We start from the raw sequence: 22,117 nt of genomic DNA, 5'->3' as shown, positions 1-22,117 counted from the left end.
AGCGTATGGAGGAGCCGCACTCAAGTTCTCTGTTGCTGCGTAACAAACTACCCGAAACTCGGTGGCTTAAAACAGATGCTGGTTATTATCTCTCATAAGTCTGCAGGTTGACTGAGCTCCGCTGGGTGGTTTTTCTGTTCCATGTGGTCTTGTCTGGGACCACGGTCCTTGAGAGGCTTGACTGAGCTGGCATGGTCCAAGATGACTTAGTCACATAGCAGTAGTTCACGCTGGCTTTTGGCTTGGAGTCCAGAGGAAGCTGTTAATTGGAGCGTCTGAAGTCTCCACTGTGTAGCCTCTCAGCATGACAGCAGGGCTCTGAGATGGAACATTCCAAACATGTAAAAATGGATCTGCAAGTCTCTCAACACCCGGCCTTGGAAGTTACAACATGGTTACCTCTGCTGCATTCTGTTAGTCAAAACAAAGTCACAAGGCGAGCCTTATTCAAGAGGAAGGAAATGGCCTACCTCTGGGTGGTAGGAGTAGCAAAGAATCTGCAGCCATCTTTAATCTACCATAGGCTGATTGAGGCAAGTTTTACAGGATTAAAAAGGGTTTTAAGTGGCATAGCTTTCTGGGGGGAAAAGTAATGTAGAGAAAGAAATAGCAAGTCTTCGATCTGACTAGGGGGAAGGGTACCTGAAAGGGTCCTGGGAAGGTGGAATGGGTGTGTGCTACTACACAGGGCTCTGAGCAGCCCATGGAAGGGCTTAGCCTCACACTAACAAACTTTGAGGATAGTGAAGGACCTATCAATGATTTTATTAGCGTGATACAGTTTGGGAATGATTCTTAAGGCTCCAAACTAGTTCTTTCTATCTTTCCGTATAAGCCCAGTGTTAATAGCTATGGATTTGGCTTCTCTTTCTAAGATGTGGGAGGGGGTCCTCACTCTTTAGGTTATGATAAACGATACCAGGTAACCATTTTGAAGGAAGAGAGAGAGAGAGAGAGAGCCCTAGCAGTGCTTGCAGGACCGGCCAGAGTAGGAGTCAAGGGATGTGCGGCTTTGTGCCAGGCCTAGGCAGGCTTTTTCCTGCTGCATCAAAGGTTAGTACTTAGTCTTGCCCTTGTCTTTTCCCCACAGTAACCCTCCACTGAGCGAAGAGATGCTGCCTCCCGGGGAGTGGATGTGTCACCGGTGCACTGTGCGCCGAAAGGTAATAATGCCGCTTTCTGAAGGCTTTGCTGAGAATGCCGGATCTAGAGCACTGATACTCCAGAGCTAAGACGGCCTGGCCCTGAAGGCATTTTCGTCCCTTCTTCTTGTCTTTTCCAGCCCTGGAATCACCCTCACTCTCCCCATGGTGACTGTTTGGAATCCAGTAGGGCCTAAAATCCAAACATGAGCTGCTGAAATGGGCAGAAGAGGTGTGTTAACTTACTGAGCCATGTTCATTGACTAGTGACAGGAGTAGGCTGATAAGTGGCCTGAATGTGGCAGCTATATCCATGATTGAAAGTGGCTGAAGAAAACAAGGCTGCTTCTCCAACTTGGAGGAAAAAGGATTTCCCTCACCCCAAAGGCAAATAAGTCACTGGTATCCAGAGGCTTGGCTGGGCATATAAGGGACAGAGGACTTTGAATCCATTTGTACCCAGGGTTCCTAATCCCTCCTGAGCTCCCCGTCCCTTGGTTTTGATAATTTAGTACTGGCTTTGAGAACATGATTTTCTACTTTGAGACCTTTTCTGGGGTGCAAAAGCTCAATTCCTTATCAAAAAAGGAAGTAGGTGTGTTTCCATCCAGATTATGAGACCCAATCCTCAAATTATAGACTGTGGATTAGAATCTGTCTGTGAATTGTAAACCATCCCCTTCCCCCCCCCCCACACTAATTACACACCAAGCAACTTGCCTTCGTTGTGACATCACCTCTGTTTTCCTGGCCCCTGAACGTGATGTCACAATGAATGATGATTTCCTTGGTTGCAGAAACAGGATGAGATGATTCAGAGATTGTGGTTTATGTGTGTAACAGTTTTTAGCCTTTAAGAAGGTAAACAGATAGGCGGACTTTTATTTTTCAACATGTGCACAAGGGTTCTTATTAAAAGGCAAAGCAAGGCCAAGTCAACCACTTAGCCCCAGCTGTAGTTTGATGCCTCTGAAAGCCCACAAACCAGGCTGTCCTCCAGCCCGTCCACCTGTCAAGATCTCTTCCTATGCATCCCCAGTTCGGTTAGAGCAGGGCCTGTTAGTAGCACCTGCCAGCCAGGAGGCCTTTCAGAAACTTGCCACTGAAGAAGCTAGACGTGAAAGGGTTGGCAACAGCTGAGGGAGAAGTGAAGCCAGGAAAAGAGGAATTAACATTATTTTGGTGCCCGTCATGTGCCGGGTATTTTACATATGCTGGGGGTAGTATCTCCATTTTAGAAAGGAAGAAACTGAGGCTCACAAATTTAGAATAACTTTCCCAAGGACTCAAAAGAATTAACAGAGCCAAGGTATAAGCCACATTGTCTCACTCCAAAGCCCTGTTACCTCTTCATCAGTTTTCTAGAAGCAGAGCTGCTTGGTGGGGATTATAGTAGCCTTTTGCTAACATAGTGTGCTTTCCCTGAAATGCCATTGTGACAGGCTCTCGGATGGCCCTCTTTGCCTACCATTGCCAGGTCTGCCTTTTCCAGCCCCACTACCTCTGGCCCCTTTTGGTCTCCTGTAGTTACGCTGAAGTAGACTGAAATGGTACATTCTTTGGGCCTCAGCAACCTCTGATGTTCAGGTCCTGTTGCTGATGGAGGCTAGATCTTCCCCTGCCGTAGAGCCATCATCCCTTTCATATATGTGATCCTCTGTCTCCACCATATCTCTAAAAGGAGGAGAAGCAAGGTTTTACTAGTCTTACTTTACAGAGAAATTCCTGCACACCACCCCGAGTCATCCAGGGTCGTAAGGAATCATTGGCAGAACTGGGACAGATCCCAGGTCTCCTGACTGGAGACCAGTGTTAAACCTTCATTTGACCACTCTTTGGAGTCCTAGAGGAAAATGTAACACCAGTCATCCAGTCCTACTGAATAAACATAGTCTTTTTCCATTTCCCCACCTTCCCATTTGAAGAAATGTCCCTTTCAGAGTTCTAGTTAAATTTGAAACATTGGAAGCCACCATTCTCAGACGCTGGGATCGCTGGGGAGCTCCCTTCCACACACCAGCCGTCCACCTTGTAGCGTAGTTACTTTCGCGTCAGCACCCAGCCTCCCTGGACAGGGGGCTCTGCTTGCCTGTCGTACCTTTTACCTTTGCATTTGCAGACTTTATTTGGAGCACAATTCTTAAAAGCATTCAGGAGGTCAGGATGCTTCAACTACAGTGATGTTGAGTCCCCTTAGGTTTTTCTCACTGTTCCCGCATGGCCTCCCTCAGTTTATGCTCACTGGGGTAACTTTTTATCCCTTTGCCTCTGTACTTCGTATAGAGATAGTGTGTATCATATGACGACTTCGAGTAAACAATGTATGATAAGTGTGTATAATTGTTTCTAACTTTCCCTGCTGTTTGGTGATTCCCTGCTGCTGTAGTTTGCCAGCTTTAGTTTAGTTTAGCTATAGTTTTGTCAACTTGAACAGACCAGTGTTCCAAGTTTCCAGGTGGATGAGTCTGTGACAGGTTAGAAAATTTCATAATTTTGGCTAGTGGTCTAGCAAGGACTTCGTAGTATCCATCTCTTTCTGTTTTGTGGTACTTTATGTGACGGGCCTACCTGTTCATTTGCATAGAAACGAGAGCAGAAAAAGGAGCTGGGCCACGTCAACGGACTGGTGGACAAATCTGGCAAACGGACTACATCCCCCAGCAGTGATACTGATTTGTTGGACAGATCAGCCAGCAAAACTGAACTCAAGGCCATTGCCCACGCCCGGATCCTGGAGAGGAGAGCCAGCCGGCCTGGCACGCCCACATCCAATGCCAGCACAGAGACCCCCACCTCTGAGCAGAATGACGTCGACGAGGACATCATTGACGTGGACGAGGAGCCAGTGGCAGCTGAGCCGGACTATGTGCAGCCCCAGCTAAGGCGGCCCTTTGAGCTGCTGATCGCTGCCGCCATGGAGCGGAACCCCACCCAGTTTCAGTTGCCCAATGAACTGACGTGTACCACCGCACTACCAGGTTAGCCAGACTCTCGTGCCCCACCCTCACCCCCCCCCCACCGCAGCTTCCCCGAAGGGCTACTGTCCAGCCAGAGGGCAGTGCTGCCTCTGGGGTCACCGTGCGTGGAATCACTCTCAGGTTCCTGTTCTTTGTTCTTCCTAAACATCTTCGAAGGTTTTAGCTTTTACTGTGCTTACTCAGTCTTCTGTTTTCTGCCCTTCAACATATTACCTTTTTAGAAATATAGGTAATATATTCTCATGGTTTAAAAGCCAAAAAATACACAAAGGCTTAAAATGAAAAATTTCCCTTCCACCCCTGTCTGCCATTTGCCTCGTTTCTACCTTCCTACCCCTCACAGATAACCACTATTTGGTTCTCTATTTCCTTGTAGAATTTCTTTGTGCATATATAAGCAGTTACAGATAATATGCTCAGTATTTTCCCTCTAACTAGCTTACTTGCTCTACACTTTGCTTTTTTTACTTCACAATATGCTCTAGAGATCTTTCCATACTAATGTAGGCATTCCTCAGTTTTTTTAATGGTTAGACAATGGTCTATTATATAGACGTGCCATAATTTATTTAACTGATTTCCTATTAATGGACATTCGGGTTGTTCCTAATCTTTTGTTGCTATAGATGGTGCTTCAACAAATAATTTTATAAATATATCATTGTGTACATGTGAGTGTATCTATAGGGTAAATTCCTAATGTTAGAATTGCTGGGTTATAACCAGGCATTTATAATTTGATAAACTGTTGCCAAATTGCCCTCCATACCTTTTTTTTTTTTTTAACCAAGTCATGTCTTCTACTTGATACCACAAAGCTTCTAGATGTTCTTTTCTCTTTCCCAGAGAAAGTGAAATTGGCAGTCTGAAGAATCCTGGTCAGTCAGCAGGATGCATATGGAATCCAAGCTTTTCTGATTTCTGTAGAAACGCAGTAAAATTACAGTCTTTTCCTCAGCCACCTCCACAGAACAGTCTTTGTTGACTGTTTGACTCAGGCCCTTATATTCCGTAGGTTGCCAGTATCTAACAACCTAAACTTCTGACTGCTTCATGTTTGCGAAACCTAGAGCTGTGTTTCTGCCCCAGAATGAGTGACTTCTGACCATGGTTCTGATTTCTGTCTGTGTTCCTTTTCCTGCCTTCCTGTTCTTTTTCTCATTTGAAGCCAGCCCAGGGGGGTCTCAGAGAGACCCATGTCTAGGCCATGGCACGTGCTTTTCCTGAGATCTGTTCTTTCACTTACTGTTGTTTCCATATCCCAAACTAGGAACTCTACATCCAGGGAAGCTCAGCACCATCAATTTCTCTTCCAGGTTCTAGCAAGAGGAGAAGAAAGGAGGAAACCACAGGGAAAAACGTTAAAAAGACACAGCATGAGTTAGATCACAATGGTCTTGTTCCCCTACCAGTCAAAGTCTGCTTCACATGCAACAGGTATTTTTCTTCATCCTGAGGGCTCTTCTCCGTAGTCAGCAAATGATGTTTTTTCTCTCTCCCATCACCTCTTCCAAACCCTCTGTGTTAAATGTGGACACCGCATATTCTCATGATATGAGTACAGAGCCTGGGTGACCAGTTGACCAGAGCCTTGACTGTCTTAACAAGTTCCCTGAAGTATCTGAGACCGTGTTTACAGAGGCTCGGATGAGAGGAATTGGACTTAAACAGAAGCAGGAGATATTTAGACTAGCTAGGAGGAGGAGCTCTGGCCAGCAGAGACACAGGTCCCTGGAAAAGGCAAATAATTTTTTAAATCACCAAAGATGAGTTTAAAAGTAGTACAAGTATCCATGGTAGCTAATATGCATCAGACTGGATGACTTCCAAAAGCCTCTAGGCTGCCCCAGTTGTAGCTTCCCTGAGACGCTGGTTTCCTTCAAATAGGATCTCCTCAGTGACAGGAGCCAGCTGCTTCAATTACTGAAGCTGGACTTAGTGGCCTGGGTGTCTTAGAAGGGCAGGATACCAGGAGAAAATAGCTATCAGAAAGAAATGTGCCAAAGAAAAAAAAGAAGTGTCCCACAACAAAAGCTGTAGGGAACTAGATAGTAGAGCAGCAGAACCCTGAGCCAGGCCCAGAATGAGGCTCCGGTGCCTGTCAGACACACAGGGAGTGTCGTGGTTACAAGTCAAAATTGGTGTTTCCCGAAGCCCCTCCCTTGGACTATGCATACACGAATACATTACAGAACCCTTTCCTGGCACAGCTCTTTCTGCGTGTCATTTTTGCTGAGTGCTTCATGCAGAAGAGAAGTCTTGTCTTGCTGTAGTGTAAGACTCTAGGAACATGGCTAGAGATTTTTTTTTTTTTTTTTTAATGAGGTAGTTACTTTCTTTTATTCCTGCTCTGACAGCCACTTTAGCTGTGCTCCAAAAAAAAATTCACTTCCCCACAAGACACATTCCTCTTAGAAGAGAGAATAATGGAGAGCCTGGTGGGAGCCCCCAACTTCATCCATCTTCCTCATCGTGAGTGTAACTGATCACTGGGGGGGGGCTCTGGGAGAACGTGGTGAGGATTAAGGAGGAGAGGCTGTTCCACGGTGCAGAGTCGGTTTGAATTTTCCCATCTTGCCACAGAAATGGCCCACAACTCTTTCTTGCAGGAGCTGCCGCGTGGCCCCTCTCATCCAGTGTGACTATTGCCCCCTCTTGTTCCACATGGACTGCCTCGAGCCACCGCTCACTGCCATGCCCCTGGGCAGATGGATGTGTCCGAATCACATAGAACATGTGGTGGTAAGCGCAGCGTCGCCCCTTCAGTTCTCTCTGGGCACAGCTGGGGCGTGGACGGATTCAGTAGAAGCGTAGTAGGGTCAGCTTTGTACCAGACACTGGATTCTGCAGACCATCCTACTCAAGTCCGATTATTTTGACATGCCTCAGCTGTGCGTTTCGCCTTTTCCCACAATGCCTTGTGTTAGCTGTACAGGCAGACTTGGATGTTTATGCATAATTTCTTCCACAGTGAATTAAGCAGCTGATGTTACAGCTCTAAAAGGGGAGTATGTTAGATGCAGCTTATGGAATAAATGCTCTCATGGTAGTTGCTTCTGTATTTTCCTGCCTCTTATTTTTAGAGGAAACAAACTAAGAAACTAAGAGGTTTATTCTCATATCTCAGGAATTATCCCAGGCAGTCAACTCCCAGGAACTCGGGAGAGTTGAAGAATTGGCATGGATAACAGTGTTCAGTCAGCCATTTTTGAACACGGATGTGACCTTGGCACCCCATGAGGGTCTTTCCTGTCTCTGTAGTTTTTGACACCCACCTTGTCATGGTACATAATAGGGCTTCAGTAAGGAAGTTGTTGAATGAATGAATGGCCTGAGGATCCTTTTATCTCCTCTCCTGGGAGTCTTGGGTGCATTTTCCAGATGCTTCCTGCGGCTCAAACAGAACTGTAGTTTGCTATCTCCGAAAGAGGCTTAAGCTTAGTCCCTTTCCTGCTAGGCACTAAGAACAATCATTTACAAGGTTGAATGGGTGAGGGCTTCAGAAGAGCAGCTCCCTCAGAAGAGCAGCCTTTCCAGATTAAAAAGAGATTATCGCTTAAGACATTGTCTGTCAGATGGTAATAACCATGGAATGTCTTTTGACCCTCAGCATGACAGTGTGCTGCTCACGTTGCACTGAGGGACCTCGGTTATAGACTTACACACATGGGCAAATCGGTTGCTTTGGTCTCTTCACTCAGCTAGCACTGCTCAGAAGGGCTTGAGAAGGAAGCTTCTCTCTGAGGCGCAGTTATGAGTGTTTCATTTTGCCTCCTGCTGAACCAGAAAAAACAACCACGAGCGGTATGCCCAAATACGAATCTTAAAGAGCAGCTTTCCAACAGATGACAAATTAATTAGGTAATTTTTTTATTAGCCACTTAGGGGTTTTTCTTACTTGACTAATTAGGAAGCTGCGGCGCAGATCTTTTCTTTTGAATTAAAGCACAGTGGACCAGACATAGAAGTGGGAAAGCGGCACAGGGTTTCTGTGCCTTCTGTATGCCGCTGCATAAAATTCGTTCTTCCCTCCCTTTGGCCTCTGAGGGCAGTCCAGGTTTTGCACCCCGTCTGGAGCGGGACTGTGAGGTACAGGTGGACTCGCTCGTGTTCCCTGGGGTGTTGGAAGAGGAATAGGGCGGGCGCACGGCATTCTGGCACTGATCCCTGCTGTCTGCCAGGCTCCTGTATAGGAAACCGTCCTGTTTCATGTGGGAGAGAGTGCCTTCTAGAAAGGGAGTCTGGGTCTTGAGGGCCAAGGCCTGCATCTCCGCTCAAACCTGTGCTCTGCTGGGGTGCACTGGCAAAAGGTGGTGTGAGCTGTCAGAGGCTGAATTTGAAGGGCATTTCTTGGCTAATTTCCTATTCCCTGTCCCCCTCAAGCATCTCTAGCAAATAGAACATACCAGTTTTCCCTTGCTAGACCAGGCAGGGCTGAGGGAGAATGTCTTATCCATGTCCCCTGGTCCTCTGACGGGATTGTTGACATACCAGCTCCTGCCAGAAGGAGCGCATTTGGCCAAGGGCTTCTATTTTCCGAACCTAGAGAATAGAGGTCGTTGTAAGAGTGCATCTGCTTTGTCCCTAGCTGAACCAGAAGAATATGACGCTGAGCAATCGGTGCCAGGTGTTCGACCGTTTCCAGGACACCATTTCCCAGCATGTGGTCAAAGTGGACTTCCTGAACCGAATCCATAAGAAGCACCCTCCTAACCGCCGTATGCTCCAGTCAGTCAAAAGAAGAAGCTTGAAGGTGAGTCCCAGCCTGGTGCAGGCAGGATGGGGGGCTCTGATTGTTTTCATGGGATAGACAGAGGATCCTGGGCCTGAATGTGTAGACAGAGAGACTGAAGCCCTGACGTTTGTCTGTGCTGTCTCAACAAGTGGTGAATGTGCCTGTACGTTTTCATACTTGAGGATGGAGGTCAGGATAACGAAGGCCAAACCCCAGACCCTAGAAGTCTCCTGAGGACCGGTGCTCTTTAGCCCCTTCCGCCAAACAGATGTGCTCTGCTGTCGCTGCCCCTCACCGGGCACTCATGCCGTCTGTTCCTGGGAGACAGCCCCCTTTCCCAGAGCTGCCTGGTGGGCTGAAGGTGACAGTGATGAAGCAGAGGACCATATGGAAAGTGAGGAGCTATCCCGGCTGAGGAGAGTGGCTAAAGGAGAGTTAAATCTGTTTTTCCAGGCTGCTGGTAACACATCGTAAATACTCCAGATTATGGCCTTGGCTGGAATAATACCTAACCCTCGTATGCACTTGACAGTTGCTAAATTGTGTCCACAGAGATAGACAGAAAAAATCCCTTTGTTGAAAAGCATTTGGGGGTGTTGAAGTTGTTTTCATAAACCAGTCGGTTCCCTTATTCATTTAATCTGGAAAGCCCAACACTGTATACCCACACATATGCTTGATTTTTCTCTTGTGAAAGTAATCCCACAGGCAGCGCTCCGTGCCAGTGGAGGCCAGCAGTTCCCAAATATGGCCACTTGGTGGCAGCCTCACTTTAACTCACTCACACCACTCCCATCGCTTCCAATGGAAGTCAGCACCAGCAAGATGCTAACTGTTGGAAATTGTGTAACAATCTCTTAACCATGTAAATATTTATACTTCAGTGCAAACACCAGTTTCCAAAATTAAATCAAGGTGTTTTCAGTTGGGAGTATTGTAGAGGTGGCATGCCTCATATCTTAGTGAAACAGCTTTAAAAGTCATCTAAACTGTAGATTTGGAAGAGAGCCTGGCGGCTGAAACGAACAGGCCAAGAAGCCTTGATAAAATCCTGTCGTTTTACAATACTCCCTCCCTCCCTTCCTTCCTCTCTTTCTTTCTTTCTTTCTTAGAAGAGCAGGGGCGGGAGGTAGGGAGGGGAGGAGGGGCTGGAGAAAGGGACAGAGAGAATCTTACGCAGGCTCCGTGCCCAGCGCAGAGCCCAGCACTGGGCTCCATCTCACCACCCTGAGATCATGACCTGAGCTGAAAGCAGGAGTTAGACACTTAACCGACTGAGCCACCCAGGCCCCCCTCCCCCTTTTTAAAGATTGCCCTGTTCTTGAGGAAAATCCAAGGGCATGAATTTCCGAAAAGCATTTTGTACTTAGACAGTTTGAGAGTAGATTGAGGACGGCGGTGGCACAGGGCAGTGGCGGAGAAGTGCTCGGCTCCGTCCTGGAAGGTCTTCATCATTGAGAGAGAGCAGTGCAGCAAAATCACCTCAGGAACTTTGTGTTTTTGTTGGGGATTCTTCATCCTGCTACCCCTTCGCTCTTTGCTAGGCGACAACCCTAGATTTGCCTACCATTCCATTCCTCCCCCTCCCATTCCTGGGTGGCCTCGGACAAGCCCATGGCACCTGCCATCCCTGTTAATGGTGCTGACTCTCATTCCATCTGCCTTGCCTTTCTCCTCATACGCATATACATAGCTGCCTGCCCGTCCCACAGACACTTCAGTCTCAGCTTGCCCAGATCAGAAGGCTTCTGCCTCCAAATCTGCTCTTCCCTCTTGCTTTTTTCTGTTTCAGTAAATGACCACCATCTCCACCCAGCCCCTCAAACCAGAATTCTGGAAACCATTTTCAGTTCTTCTCCCCTTACCCTCCATAAGGACTCGGTCACCAAATCTGTCCTCTAAATGTTTTCCAAATCCACCAAGTGCCTCCACATCTCTGTGCCTTATATGCTGCTTCCCTCCTCTCAGTTCCCCTTTGTCTGCCTGGAAGTTCTCAACTTGCAAGACTCAGCTCAAATACTGCCTTCCTCTAAAATCTTCCCTAATCCCAAATTCCTGTGCCCCCGCCCCAGACAGAAATGAACACTCTTCCTCTATGTTTTTTATCGCTCCTTAGCCATGCCTCTATCCTAGGACCCGTTACACTGTGTTGTAATGTTTCTGTGTTTATCTCCCCAACTAGACTGTGCGCTCCTTGAGGGCAGAGCTTAAGTTTTATTCATCTCTGGATCTCTAGGACTTGGGACAGTACCCAGACTCGGGAGGTGCTCAATAAATATTGGTCGAATGTATGAATGACTCTTTGCTCGTGTGGCTCTTTCATTCTTACATCGTATGATGCAGAATGTGTCTTCTGTCTCCGTAAAACAAAGAGGTCTTCAGCTGTTTCATTAGTCATGAATGAACGGATGAAGAAAACTGACCTTGATTGAGTGCTTGTCACAGGCCAGGCCTCATGCTGAGCATTTCCACTGTGAGTGTGGCCTCCTTTAACTTTGTACCTCTCAGATCCTGCTCGCTCACCTCCCAGCGTTGATGCTGAGCCGCAGGAGCCGAGAGTGCTACTGTGAAGCTGTGTCCAGAGCCAGTCTCACACGTCTCAGGCCAAAGCAGTGGTTTCTGGCCTCTACGGGCCTTAGACCTGGATGAAGAAGCAGAGGGTAGGAGGGCAGGCAGGGCACGTGCCTGCTGTTTCCAGTTCTGTGCCTTCTCAGGCTAGTGCGTGTGTGTCTGAGGCACAGAGCAGTTGCCGCCCGGTGAGCCTCCGTGCCCTGGTGGACCCCAGAGTGCGTGATGGTCCCGTGGGCATCGGCACCACAAGCAGAAAAATGCGGCCAGGGCAGAATCTACTGGACGTGTTGGCACTATCTCCCTCTCCTTCCTCCTGTCTATCCTAAACAGGTTCCTGATGCTATCAAATCTCAGTACCAGTTCCCACCCCCTCTCATTGCACCCGCGGCCATTCGGGACGGGGAGCTGATCTGCAACGGGATCCCTGAGGAATCGCAGACGCACCTTTTGAACTCTGAGCACTTAGCCACCCAGGCAGAGCAGCAAGAGGTGAGTGAAGGCAGGGCCGGGACTCCAAAGCCAGTCTTCCTTCCAGCTCACCACAGCTGATACCGCGAGTAGCCTCAGTGCCAGTCCCATCCCCGTCTTCCGCAACCCCACCCACCCCTGCCCTCATCCCCCAGGAGTTGAATATTCCAGAGAGAACTCCTGGCCGATATTCTGAGGCAAGTAAAAGAAGTACAGAGTCAACCAGTCTGCTTCTCTCCATTGGTCCCCAATGTGTGCTGTGAGACAGGCACATCCGTCTCGTAGGAAGAGCTTTAGACCCGTAGAGAGGTTAGACGGTAGTGCTGAACACACAGCAGTTGCTTAGGGTCCTGGCTGAATAGTGGTTCGCAAGGTGGGCCTTAGGGGCAGAGCCCGAACGGGAACCCCAAGCTCTGCTGACCAGGGTGTTGCCTGCTGAGTATACAGCAAGTCTCGCTGGGGACTGGAAGTGGAATCCTGTCAGAAGTCAAGCACACCTTTCCTGGGCGTTTGCGATGGGACCTCGGAAGCAGTGCTTACCAGCTATGCTGTAGCCCCGGCCACGGGCAGGAAGGACCAGCGCCTCCCAGGCCTCTCACGCTCCTCTCCTCTCCTCTCCTTCCGTTGCAGTGGCTCTGTAGTGTTGTTGCGCTCCAGTGCAGCATATTGAAACATTTATCTGCTAAGCAGATGCCTTCGCGTTGGGACTCTGAACAGACAGAGAAGGCTGATATTAAGCCTGTTATTGTGACTGACAGCTCAATCACCACCTCCCTGCAAACAGCTGACAAGGCACCTACACCTTCCCACTGCCCCTTGTCCTGCCCCTCAGGGATTAGCACCCAGAATTCCCTGAGCTGCTCTCCACCCCACCAGCCCCCAGCCCTAGAGGACATCAGCTGCAGTTCTTGCGCGGAAAAATCCAAGAAAGCCCCCTGCGGGACTGCCAACGGGCCAGTGAGCACAGAGGTGAAAGCCAATGGCCCACACCTCTACAGCAGCCCCACTGATTCCACGGACCCCCGGCGACTTCCAGGCGCCAACACCCCCTTACCAGGCCTCTCCCACCGGCAAGGCTGGCCCCGGCCCCTCACGCCACCAGCGGCCGGGGGGCTACAGAACCACACCGTCGGCATCATTGTGAAGACAGAGAATGCCACTGGCCCCAGCTCTTGCCCCCAGAGGAGTTTGGTTCCTGTCCCAAGCCTGCCCCCTTCCATTCCCAGCTCTTGTGCCAGCATCGAGAACACCAGCACTTTGCAAAGAAAGACTGTCCAATCACAGATAGGACCTCCGTTGACAGATTCAAGGCCACTGGGCTCACCCCCAAATGCCACCCGGGTGCTCACTCCCCCCCAAGCAGCAGGAGATGGTATCTTGGCCACAGGAGCCAACCAGCGATTCTGCTCACCAGCGCCATCATCAGGTGAGTACTGCTCAGCCTTGGGGTAACTGGGATCCAGTCCTTTCCTGCTCCTCCTGGCAGTTAAACTTCAAACAAACACTTAGCGTCCTGTGAATATTGCAGAGGACTTCGGCCTCTCCATTACTTGCCCTCCCCACATTTATGTGATAGAAGAGAAAACACACGTTGACTTGTCCCCATTTTATTGGTGGGATTGAGTGATTTCCTCTAGGTGACCTGCCGAGTCAGTGGCAGGACTGGAACTGCGGCTGGGTCTCCCGACTCCCCTTCCCACACCTGTCAGGCCTAGTCCTCTGCGTGTCTTTGTTCGTCTCCTTAGACGAAGGCAGCATGCTCTGTGGAGCCCCTGTGGCCAGCCCGAGGTTCTAGGCGATGGCCTCCGTGTTTCAGGATCCCCACCAGAGACCAGATCACACCTGATAGATTCTCAGAGCCTGCTCATTTGAAGGAGCTTCCACGGCAGGGAAAGCAGGGATCGAAAGCAGCCCTGCCTTTCAGAACAGCTGTAGAGCAGCATGCCCACAGGGGTTGGTCTGGTCCCAAAGCTCACCCTTGGGCCACATGCAGAAAGGCAGTCCCCTGTACCCATACTTGGCCTAGTGTGGACCTGCTCTCAGCTGTCCCCAGTCAGCACTCCGGACCTCGAGCTTGCTGACCCCAGCATCTGAACCAGGTTTCAGATGCTGCTGGAACCCCCTGTGGTCTCTCCCGTCTGAACAGAAGCTGGCCTCCTAGTCAGCTGGGAGTCTCGGTAACCAGGTGACTGTGACTTCTCTGCATGGGGGCCCCTGGTCCCAGGATGGCCCCTACTTTTAGGCTCTTTTCCTGTCTCTGTTTACCTCTTTATACCAAGCTCTTAATACCAGTTTTGCCCCCTGTGAGTCGGACTGCAGGAGGCAGGAATTCCAGGGGCAGGCCCCGCTTACTTGAATGCATAGACACAGCAGGGAGGTCGTTACGGCCCAGAGAACAAAGCTACCCCACCACGTTCCCCAGAGCAGTAGATTTCACTGTTTCTCGGCACTCTGGAGACTGCCGCGTGCCCGGGTGCATTGTCGTTCCATCTGCCCTTCCTCACCACACATTTTTAGCTCTAGGAGTTCCAGAGCCTATGGGGTGAGAATCAAGAAGGGAACATCACCTTGGGTCCGAAATCCAGACCTGTCTCGGCAGTGGGGGATTGGACCGGTGGGTTTCCCTCAGGCGACGTAAGTAACAGTCTTCCTGCTCCGTCCCCAGATGGCAAGGTCAGCCCCGGCACGTTATCCATAGGAAGCGCTTTAACCGTACCCTCTTTCCCAGCCAACTCTACTGCCATGGTGGACCTCACCAACTCGCTGCGAGCGTTTATGGATGTTAACGGAGGTGAGTGAGCGAGCCGCTGCTCTTCCGCCAGCTGCCGCGTGAAGGTCCTGTCCCCGCGCAGCATCCAAGCTCATTTCAGAAAGGAGCGGAAGGGATGCCTCATCTCCGAGGGCTGGGGAGGTGGGTTGAGAGAAAGCCCCTCCTGCCTCTGCCTTCTGCACATCATAATGGAAGGCGAAGGGAGAGCAGAGCCAGCTGAGCCTGTGAGAAGAGAGGACAATTGCCTGAGGCAGAGTAAAGGCAGGAGGGCCTCAGGTGTCGGACATGCAGCCCTTCCCCCGCACGCAGCCAAGTGGTTTCTCTTGCTCTGCCTTTCCAGGACCACTTGGCCTACAGTCAGGCTACGGCCTCCCAAGCGGCCACCGCACAGGCTGCGACGGGGCCCGTCTCACTGCAAATGGCTAGTGAGATGCCCAGCTCTGGATCCTTAGGCCCCTTTGTACTCTCTGCTGTTCGAGAACAGTCACCACTTAGCTAGACTTTAGAAATGCGCAACTATTTGCTCTGTGACCCTCACCTACTTCCACATTCCATATCCTCCTCAGCTGCCTTTTAATCTTTCTCTTTGGTTAATAGAAATCGAGATAAATATGCTGGACGAGAAGCTGATCAAGTTTCTGGCCTTGCAGAGAATACATCAGCTTTTCCCCTCCCGGGTCCAAGCTTCACCGGGCAGTGTCGGGGCACATCCGCTGGCTTCTGGAGGGCACCACACAGAAGGTGCGCACACGCCCGCCGCCGTGGCACACCGTCCGCTCTCCCCGTGTGTGAGCAGCTGTCAGGATCTCAGCCCTTTAACGGGCTTAGTAAAGCACCATGGTTTCTTTCCCCAGAAAGCAGGAACAAAAAGGCCACCACAGCTTTCACGTCAGACTCGGGGAAGTCTGCCATAACTTTCTTTCATGCTCATGCACTTTGAGACACACAGAGCAGCTACGAGTGCCTTTGGGTATATGTGGTACGCTTTCTGCTGAACTGCTTTCAAATATTTGGGTTACAAAGGTTTCCCAAAAGGGAGTTTTTCAAGTTCAAGGTGAGAAGCAAAATAACAGTTGGGCTGGGGGGGGCGCCTGGCTGGCTCAGTTGGTAGACTCTTGATCTCAGGGTCATGAGCCTGAGCCCCGTGTTGTGTGCGGAGCCTACTTTAAAAAAGAAAAGAAAAAATAATAGTTGGGCTAGCCTCCTGGAAATTCTTCTCAAGAGTTTAACTGCTTAGGATATTCCTTTGAGCATTAACTCTTAATGAGCCTTACTGATTAAAATCGTGTGGTCCCCAGACCAGCGGTATCAGCAGGCTTGTGGGAAACACAGACCTCGGGTCCCACCTCTGACCTACAGTATCAGAATCTACATTGTAACACGGTCCCTAGTGGATTCCTACGCACACTGAAGTTTGAGAAGCACTGGTCTGTGCCTTCTGTTGTTTTGCGTGGCCTCCCTGTGGTATCATCTGGTCTATCCCTGATGAGCCAGTCAGCAGCCCAGGAACTTAAAGTACTTTCATCCTTGAATTCTATGACCATCTTCAAAGATGGTCCCTCTTACCCCGTGTTGGAAATGCTGTGGGTGTGGGGAGAGCATCACCCTGAAGCAGCCCAGTGCCCAAGGTGAGTGCGGCAAGATGACTCACCTAGTGGGATGATTTTTCTCTAGGCCACGAGCCAGAGGTCTGGGTTCTGGTATATGTGTGGGGCTCAGGTTCTGAGTTTCCGAATGACCCTATCCCTGTGTTTATTTTGTAGTGCAAAGAAAGGAGGTCCAAGCCCGAGCTGTGTTCTACCCTCTCTTAGGGTTGGGAGGAGCTGTGAGCATGTGCTACCGAACCCTCTACATCGGGACAGGTGAGCCAGCTGGGAGAGGCACCAAATACTAACGCCCTTACCCACAGAGGCCAGAAAGGGGTGAGGGAAACCCTCTCCAGGGCTGACTGGTTTAATCCAGCAGATATCCAGGCAAGAGGGACTAAGAAAGGAGATTATCAGCTGCTTGTCTTCCCTGGCTCGAGCCCTTTTGCTTTGGGCCCGGCATGACCTCAGGAGAGAGGAGAGGCAGCTCTGATCGCCGCTCAGTGAGCCATTTTAAGCACGCAGGAAATAGCTGAGCAGAGGCGCATACTTTGTCCCTGGAGGTCTTTGAAAAAGTGATGGGGCTCACACACCCCTCACCTTTATTTAGTCGTATATCTCATGCAGAGGGACAGTCAGCTCAGCCCACAGCCCAGAAATCTCCTTTCTTTCCAATGATGGGATTTATGAACCCTGCACCCCATGTTGTGCCCTCATAGAAATAGAAATAACCACCCCCCCCCCCCTTCAGGAGCTCACTCTTCCCATCTGGGCAGCAGCCACATGTTCTAAATGAGATCACCTGGCAGGGACAGCTGTTCTTTCGAAGGGGATTGGAAAAGAAATCAGTTTTTGTTCAAAAATACAAGGAAGGGGCCCTGAGCTAGCTTCCCCCTGAGGTCTTACCAGTACCCGCCCAGAAGCTAACTCCCTGCCCCCCACCTTCCCTGCATACACCTTACAGTCTGTTCTCTACCTGCCTTTGCCTCTACTCCTGCCACTTGCAGGAGCTGACATGGACGTGTGCCTTACAAACTATGGTCACTGTAACTACGTGTCCGGGAAACACGCCTGCATATTCTATGATGAGGTGAGGGCTGGGGATGGGGTGGGAGGGCGCTCTCCCCACCTGAGGCCTCTCCTAGGCACTGGGGTTTTTGTTCAGTGTCCTGGGTGAAGGGAAGAGGGGGCGGGGGGGTCTTCTCCTCTTTTTCCCTCCCTGTCATTCCTGGAGGAGAAGAGTCTTGGTGTGAAAGGGCGTCTTACCATGGCTACCGCTCCCTAGNAGCGGGGCTGCCATTTCTCCTGAGGTTGCTCACAGGCTCAGCAGGGGGAGCCCACTGAAAGCAGGGCAGGGGAGCAGCATAGAAGGAAGCCAAGCCTCTGTGCCAGTGAACAGCACTTCAACAGGACCCAGTGCCGAGGAGGCAGAGAAAAGGAGCAGTGGGAGAGCGGGGTGGGGTTGGGGGGCACTGGGAAGGAAGGCTTCCCTGGGCAGGTGAGTCTTGAACCCTGTTCTAAAGAGACAGGGAAGTGGGGCTTGACTGGGGAAGCGAGGGCTCGCCAGGTAGAGCAGCACGGCCTTCTCCATGTGTCCTCTCTCCCCTTAGCCCCAGGCCCCACGCAGCAGACCACACATCTTATCTTCCCTCCTCCTCCTCAGAATACCAAACATTATGAGCTGTTAAACTACAGTGAGCATGGGACAACGGTGGACAATGTGCTGTATTCATGTGACTTCTCTGAGAAGACCCCGCCAACCCCCCCAAGCAGTATTGTTGCCAAAGTGCAGAGTGTCATCAGTAAGTCGGACCCCGTGGCCCCAGAGCCGGCCGTTTTGGACACGTCATGTTAAGATCCCCGTCAGGGTGGCTCCGGCTTGCTGCTGACGGCCGGCTCCCTTGCCTTCCCGGTCCCTTCCCTTCCCGGTCCCGTCGGCCAGGCTCTCCCTGTGGGCCAGGGAAAGCCACAGAGAAGCCAGCGCTGTGCGCACGCACGCCTCCTTGGGGACTTCAGACTCCCTTGGTCCTTTCCCGGTGTCCCTCAGCCCTAGTCACCCCGCAGTTAGAATGGGGAGGTGCAGGGGCCCAGTCGTGGCCAACAGCCCCGGCTGGGTTGGCCACTTCCCTGGTCCTCTCCCAGTGACCCCCCTCCTCCTTCCCAGGGCGCCGCCGGCACCAGAAACAGGATGAGGAGCCAAGTGAGGAGGCAGCCGTGATGAGCTCCCAGGCCCAGGGGCCGCCGCGGCGAGCCTGCAACTGCAAAGCCAGCAGCTCGAGCTTGATAGGGGGCAGCGGGGCCGGCTGGGAGGGCACGGCCTTGCTGCACCACGGCAGCTACATCAAGCTGGGATGCCTGCAGTTCGTCTTTAGCATCACCGAGTTTGCGACCAGACAGCCCAAAGGCGACGCGAGCCTGCTGCAGGACGGGGTCTTGGCCGAGAAGCTGTCTCTCAAGCCCCACCAGGGCCCTGTGCTGCGCTCCAACTCCGTTCCCTAGGACGGGCGGCTACCCCGTCCCCCGCCTGTCCGCCCAGCCCAAGACTTCCTGCAATGCAAAAATGTACACACACCAAGCCCGGGTTTTTTCTATACTCCACCAGAAACCCTTCAACTACAATCTTTGCATGAAATGAAGAAAACCTTTTGACTGTTTTTTAAAAATCCTTTTTCTTTTCTCAAGTTCTAGGGGGCATTTGCACATATATTTGTACTCAACATTTCATGGGTAAGCGGCAGACCCGAGCTGAGGAACAGCGTGGGCAGGGAGGGGAAGGCCTATGGTCTGGACACTTCCTCCAACACGAAACCGTTCCCCACCCACCTCCTGCTCCCTCCCCCTCGCCCGCCGTTGTAAAATAATCAGAAACTTGTTCTATTTTGTGGCAGTGACAATAGTTTTATATTAAAAGAAAAAATACAGTTTTCATACAGCAAAATCTATACAATATCATTGTTTTATTTAATATAAAGATCGCTACCCACCCACTTCCGTGGCCCCCGCCCTCCACGTTACTTTCCCTTTCTGCAGCGGTTGCACTACAGGTAGCTACTGTGTATTATGGACAAATGAGAAATGAATTCGTTTTCTGGCTGTCCATCTATTTTATTTCAAATAAGGAAAAGTGTATTTGGATTTTGTGTAAATACATCTAGTGATGACATTTTTTCAATGTTTTTAAAAACTGTACAGTACTACATGTGGTAGAGCGTTTTCTTCAAATTGTCTATTGTAGCAAAAACGTTTTTGTCGTAAACCTGTTTCGTCTCCTTTTTTTGTTCTCTTGCCACTTCTCTCCTGTTCCTCCCACCCCTGGCTCCCTCCTTCCCCCCTCCCACCCCAAGTAGTACCAATGTACATAGTAATTGTAATGTTTTAGACTTTACAGAAACTTTCCTGTATTCTGTATATAAAAAAACAAAAATACTTCAAATTATGTTTTCTGCCTGTCTGTCCTACCTGTCATCACCCTTAGAGGGGACCCTCCCCAAGACCCTGGTCGCAGTCTCTTTGAACTAGTCTCATTCCCAGACCCTCAATCCCCATGGGAAGGCAGGAGAGCAAAGGTCTGGGAGAAAAGTGAGCCCAAGGTGGGTGTGGGAAAGTGGAGGGCTAGGGGTGCATCTGAGGGGCGGGGGGCTGTTGCCTGGCTTCACGGGGGACTCAGGGGAATCATTTGACATGACCACATGCTGCAAGAATCCGGGAGTGTGCAGGCCCTCCTCCAGTTGACTCCAAAACCTATCTAATAAAACAGGAGCTGTCTTGAGACCCCTGCATTCTGGTCTAGAACCTTCAGCTTCAGGAGTTGGGGCTGCCTTTAGTTGCGGTTGCTATCACATTTGATTCATCAATTCCGGGAGAAGTCAACACCTGGCTGTATCCTTTCCCCGTCGGCCTGAGCTGGGCATGCGGCAGCTCGTTCAAGTATCACTTGAGCTCCTCCTCTGGGCATGGCCTTTGCCGCGAGTTCGGGCTTGGTCTAGGGAGCTTGCCGTGAGCAGTCAACTGGGCACATAACGGCTCCTGCCTCTTGGAGCTTAGAATCTGGTGTGGAGCAATTTGTCCATTCAGACATCTCCGGGAAGCCTCATGAGGAAAAAGATCCGGTCTCTAGACCAGTGGAGCCACAATTTACGTGACTAGCAATCCTGACTTGCCTACAATTGCAGCTCCTCGTCAGAAAAGGAACCTAGCGCATTACCTGAATTCTCAGGCCCTGAGAAGCCTCTCATCAAACCAAGCTCCCACCCTTTCCTCCTCCCAGAACTTACATGAGACACTTTCTCTGGGATGTTCTTCCTGAAGACAGGTCTTCGACTCCTTACAGATCACCTGTGTCTACCCCAGCAGTGTTTAAGGAAGTTGTACCTGTTGGCGTGTGGGGATTTTGCCTTGAGGATGGAGAATGCACCCAATTGTTTCATTAATATTCCATTCCCAGCTTCAACCCACAGCGTCTGCAACTGAACCCCAAATCCATAGTGCAGCCAAGTAGGAAACTACCCCCCCCCCAAAATCAGGTCTGTCCCTGGGCTCCCACCTACCTGCCTAGCTTTGTCCCCACCACTCTGCTCCCCCTGCCCTGATGGGCCTCTTGAACTCGCCCAGGGCAGAAACCTGTTGTTCTGCTCAGTATTTCCAAGGCTAACCACGCTGCTGGGCGCACCGTAAGTGTCAAACAGTGGGTGTTTAGTCGCAATGGTTTCCTCAAGCAAGTCCTTGTCCTGGCAAGTCTCCTGGCCAGCAGTCTCCTTTTACCTGTGCCTCCCTAACTGTCCCCACCCACCTTGCCATCATAATCCCTTCTTCCACGGAGTCGTGGAGCTGCTTTGCCTATTTCTACCACCTGTGAGGACCATCCCAGAGAAATTGCCTCCTAGAAGTCAGATAACAGGGGCGCCTGGGTGGCACAGCGGTTATGGGATCGAGCCCTGCATCAGGCTCCTCCGCTATGAGCCTGCTTCTTCCTCTCCCACTCCCCCTGCTTGTGTTCCCTCTCTCGCTGGCTGTCTCTATCTGTGTTAAATAAATAAATAAAATCTTTAAAAAAAAAAAAAGTCATAACATTTTGTATTTTATTCTCTTTCTGCTTCCCTTCAGGAATGTGGGGACTGCGGGGGTGAGGCAGAGGCAGGGAGAAAGAGACTGCAAATGAATGAATCCTAACAGCCCTGAGCGGATGGGGCCACCCTGGCCCCTGCATCATCTCTCTGACCTTATAGGAAGAACAAGGAAGAATTCCAGAAGCTGAGGGCTGGAAGTGAGGATAAGGAGTAGAAGGACTTGTTTATGGAGGGCAAGGCATCTAGGACCGGACTCACTCAGACATAACAGCGTTCACACACCTCTCCAGAAGGGAAAGACTCTGCTAAGCACAGATGACACCCAGAGGGCTCACACACATCCTGCAAGTCCCAAGCTAGGGGGCATGAGCACAAAGGACAGCTACGTAGGAAGATGTTCGTTCAAGGGGACACATTGACAGAGACTACAGACGCATGCACACACCCGGAGGGGCTCTCGGTGCACGGGGGCACAAACCTGTAACAGGTGGTCACACAGACACACACCCACAGGGTACTTCCTGGGCCTGCAAGTACACACACACCTCCAAGGTGCTCACACACAGGATCCAGAGGCACACACACAACCCCAGGGCAATCCCAGGGCCCATGGGCACATTACACACTCACAGAGTCACTCACATACTCAGAGTAGGTGAATGCATGGACAGCCAGGGCGCCCCTGCTCGCAAACGCTCATCTGCAAGGAGTTCACGCAGGCACACACCTAGAGGGCGCTGCCAGGGCCCATATGCACACGCGCACCTAGAAGGTGTTCCACAAGCACACACCCGGAGGACG

At 50.7% G+C, this 22,117-nt stretch overlaps 1 protein-coding gene across 2 annotated transcripts in view; it reads left to right on the top strand.

Annotated features, from left to right (window-relative positions):
* The window catches only part of PHF12 (PHD finger protein 12), a 39,531-nt gene extending 19,848 nt beyond the window's left edge, over positions 1–19,683 (top strand). For both annotated transcript variants that reach the window (XM_040641069.1, XM_040641068.1), the window contains 13 exons: positions 1,091–1,163; positions 3,727–4,120; positions 5,437–5,557; positions 6,730–6,862; positions 8,709–8,873; positions 11,757–11,915; positions 12,525–13,320; positions 14,560–14,685; positions 15,262–15,405; positions 16,428–16,526; positions 17,258–17,340; positions 17,914–18,052; positions 18,415–19,683. In XM_040641069.1, the coding sequence (XP_040497003.1) occupies positions 1,091–1,163; positions 3,727–4,120; positions 5,437–5,557; positions 6,730–6,862; positions 8,709–8,873; positions 11,757–11,915; positions 12,525–13,320; positions 14,560–14,685; positions 15,262–15,405; positions 16,428–16,526; positions 17,258–17,340; positions 17,914–18,052; positions 18,415–18,749 (2,767 nt within the window). In that variant the 3' untranslated portion in view covers positions 18,750–19,683. The remainder of the gene's footprint in view (positions 1–1,090; positions 1,164–3,726; positions 4,121–5,436; positions 5,558–6,729; positions 6,863–8,708; positions 8,874–11,756; positions 11,916–12,524; positions 13,321–14,559; positions 14,686–15,261; positions 15,406–16,427; positions 16,527–17,257; positions 17,341–17,913; positions 18,053–18,414) is intronic.
* The last annotated feature ends 2,434 nt before the right edge of the window (positions 19,684–22,117 follow it).

The sequence above is a fragment of the Ursus maritimus genome, unplaced genomic scaffold (assembly GCF_017311325.1).
Source record: "Ursus maritimus isolate PB19 unplaced genomic scaffold, ASM1731132v1 scaffold_24, whole genome shotgun sequence".
In the NCBI taxonomy this organism is placed as follows: domain Eukaryota; kingdom Metazoa; phylum Chordata; class Mammalia; order Carnivora; family Ursidae; genus Ursus; species Ursus maritimus.
This window is presented reverse-complemented; position numbering and strand designations above follow the sequence as displayed.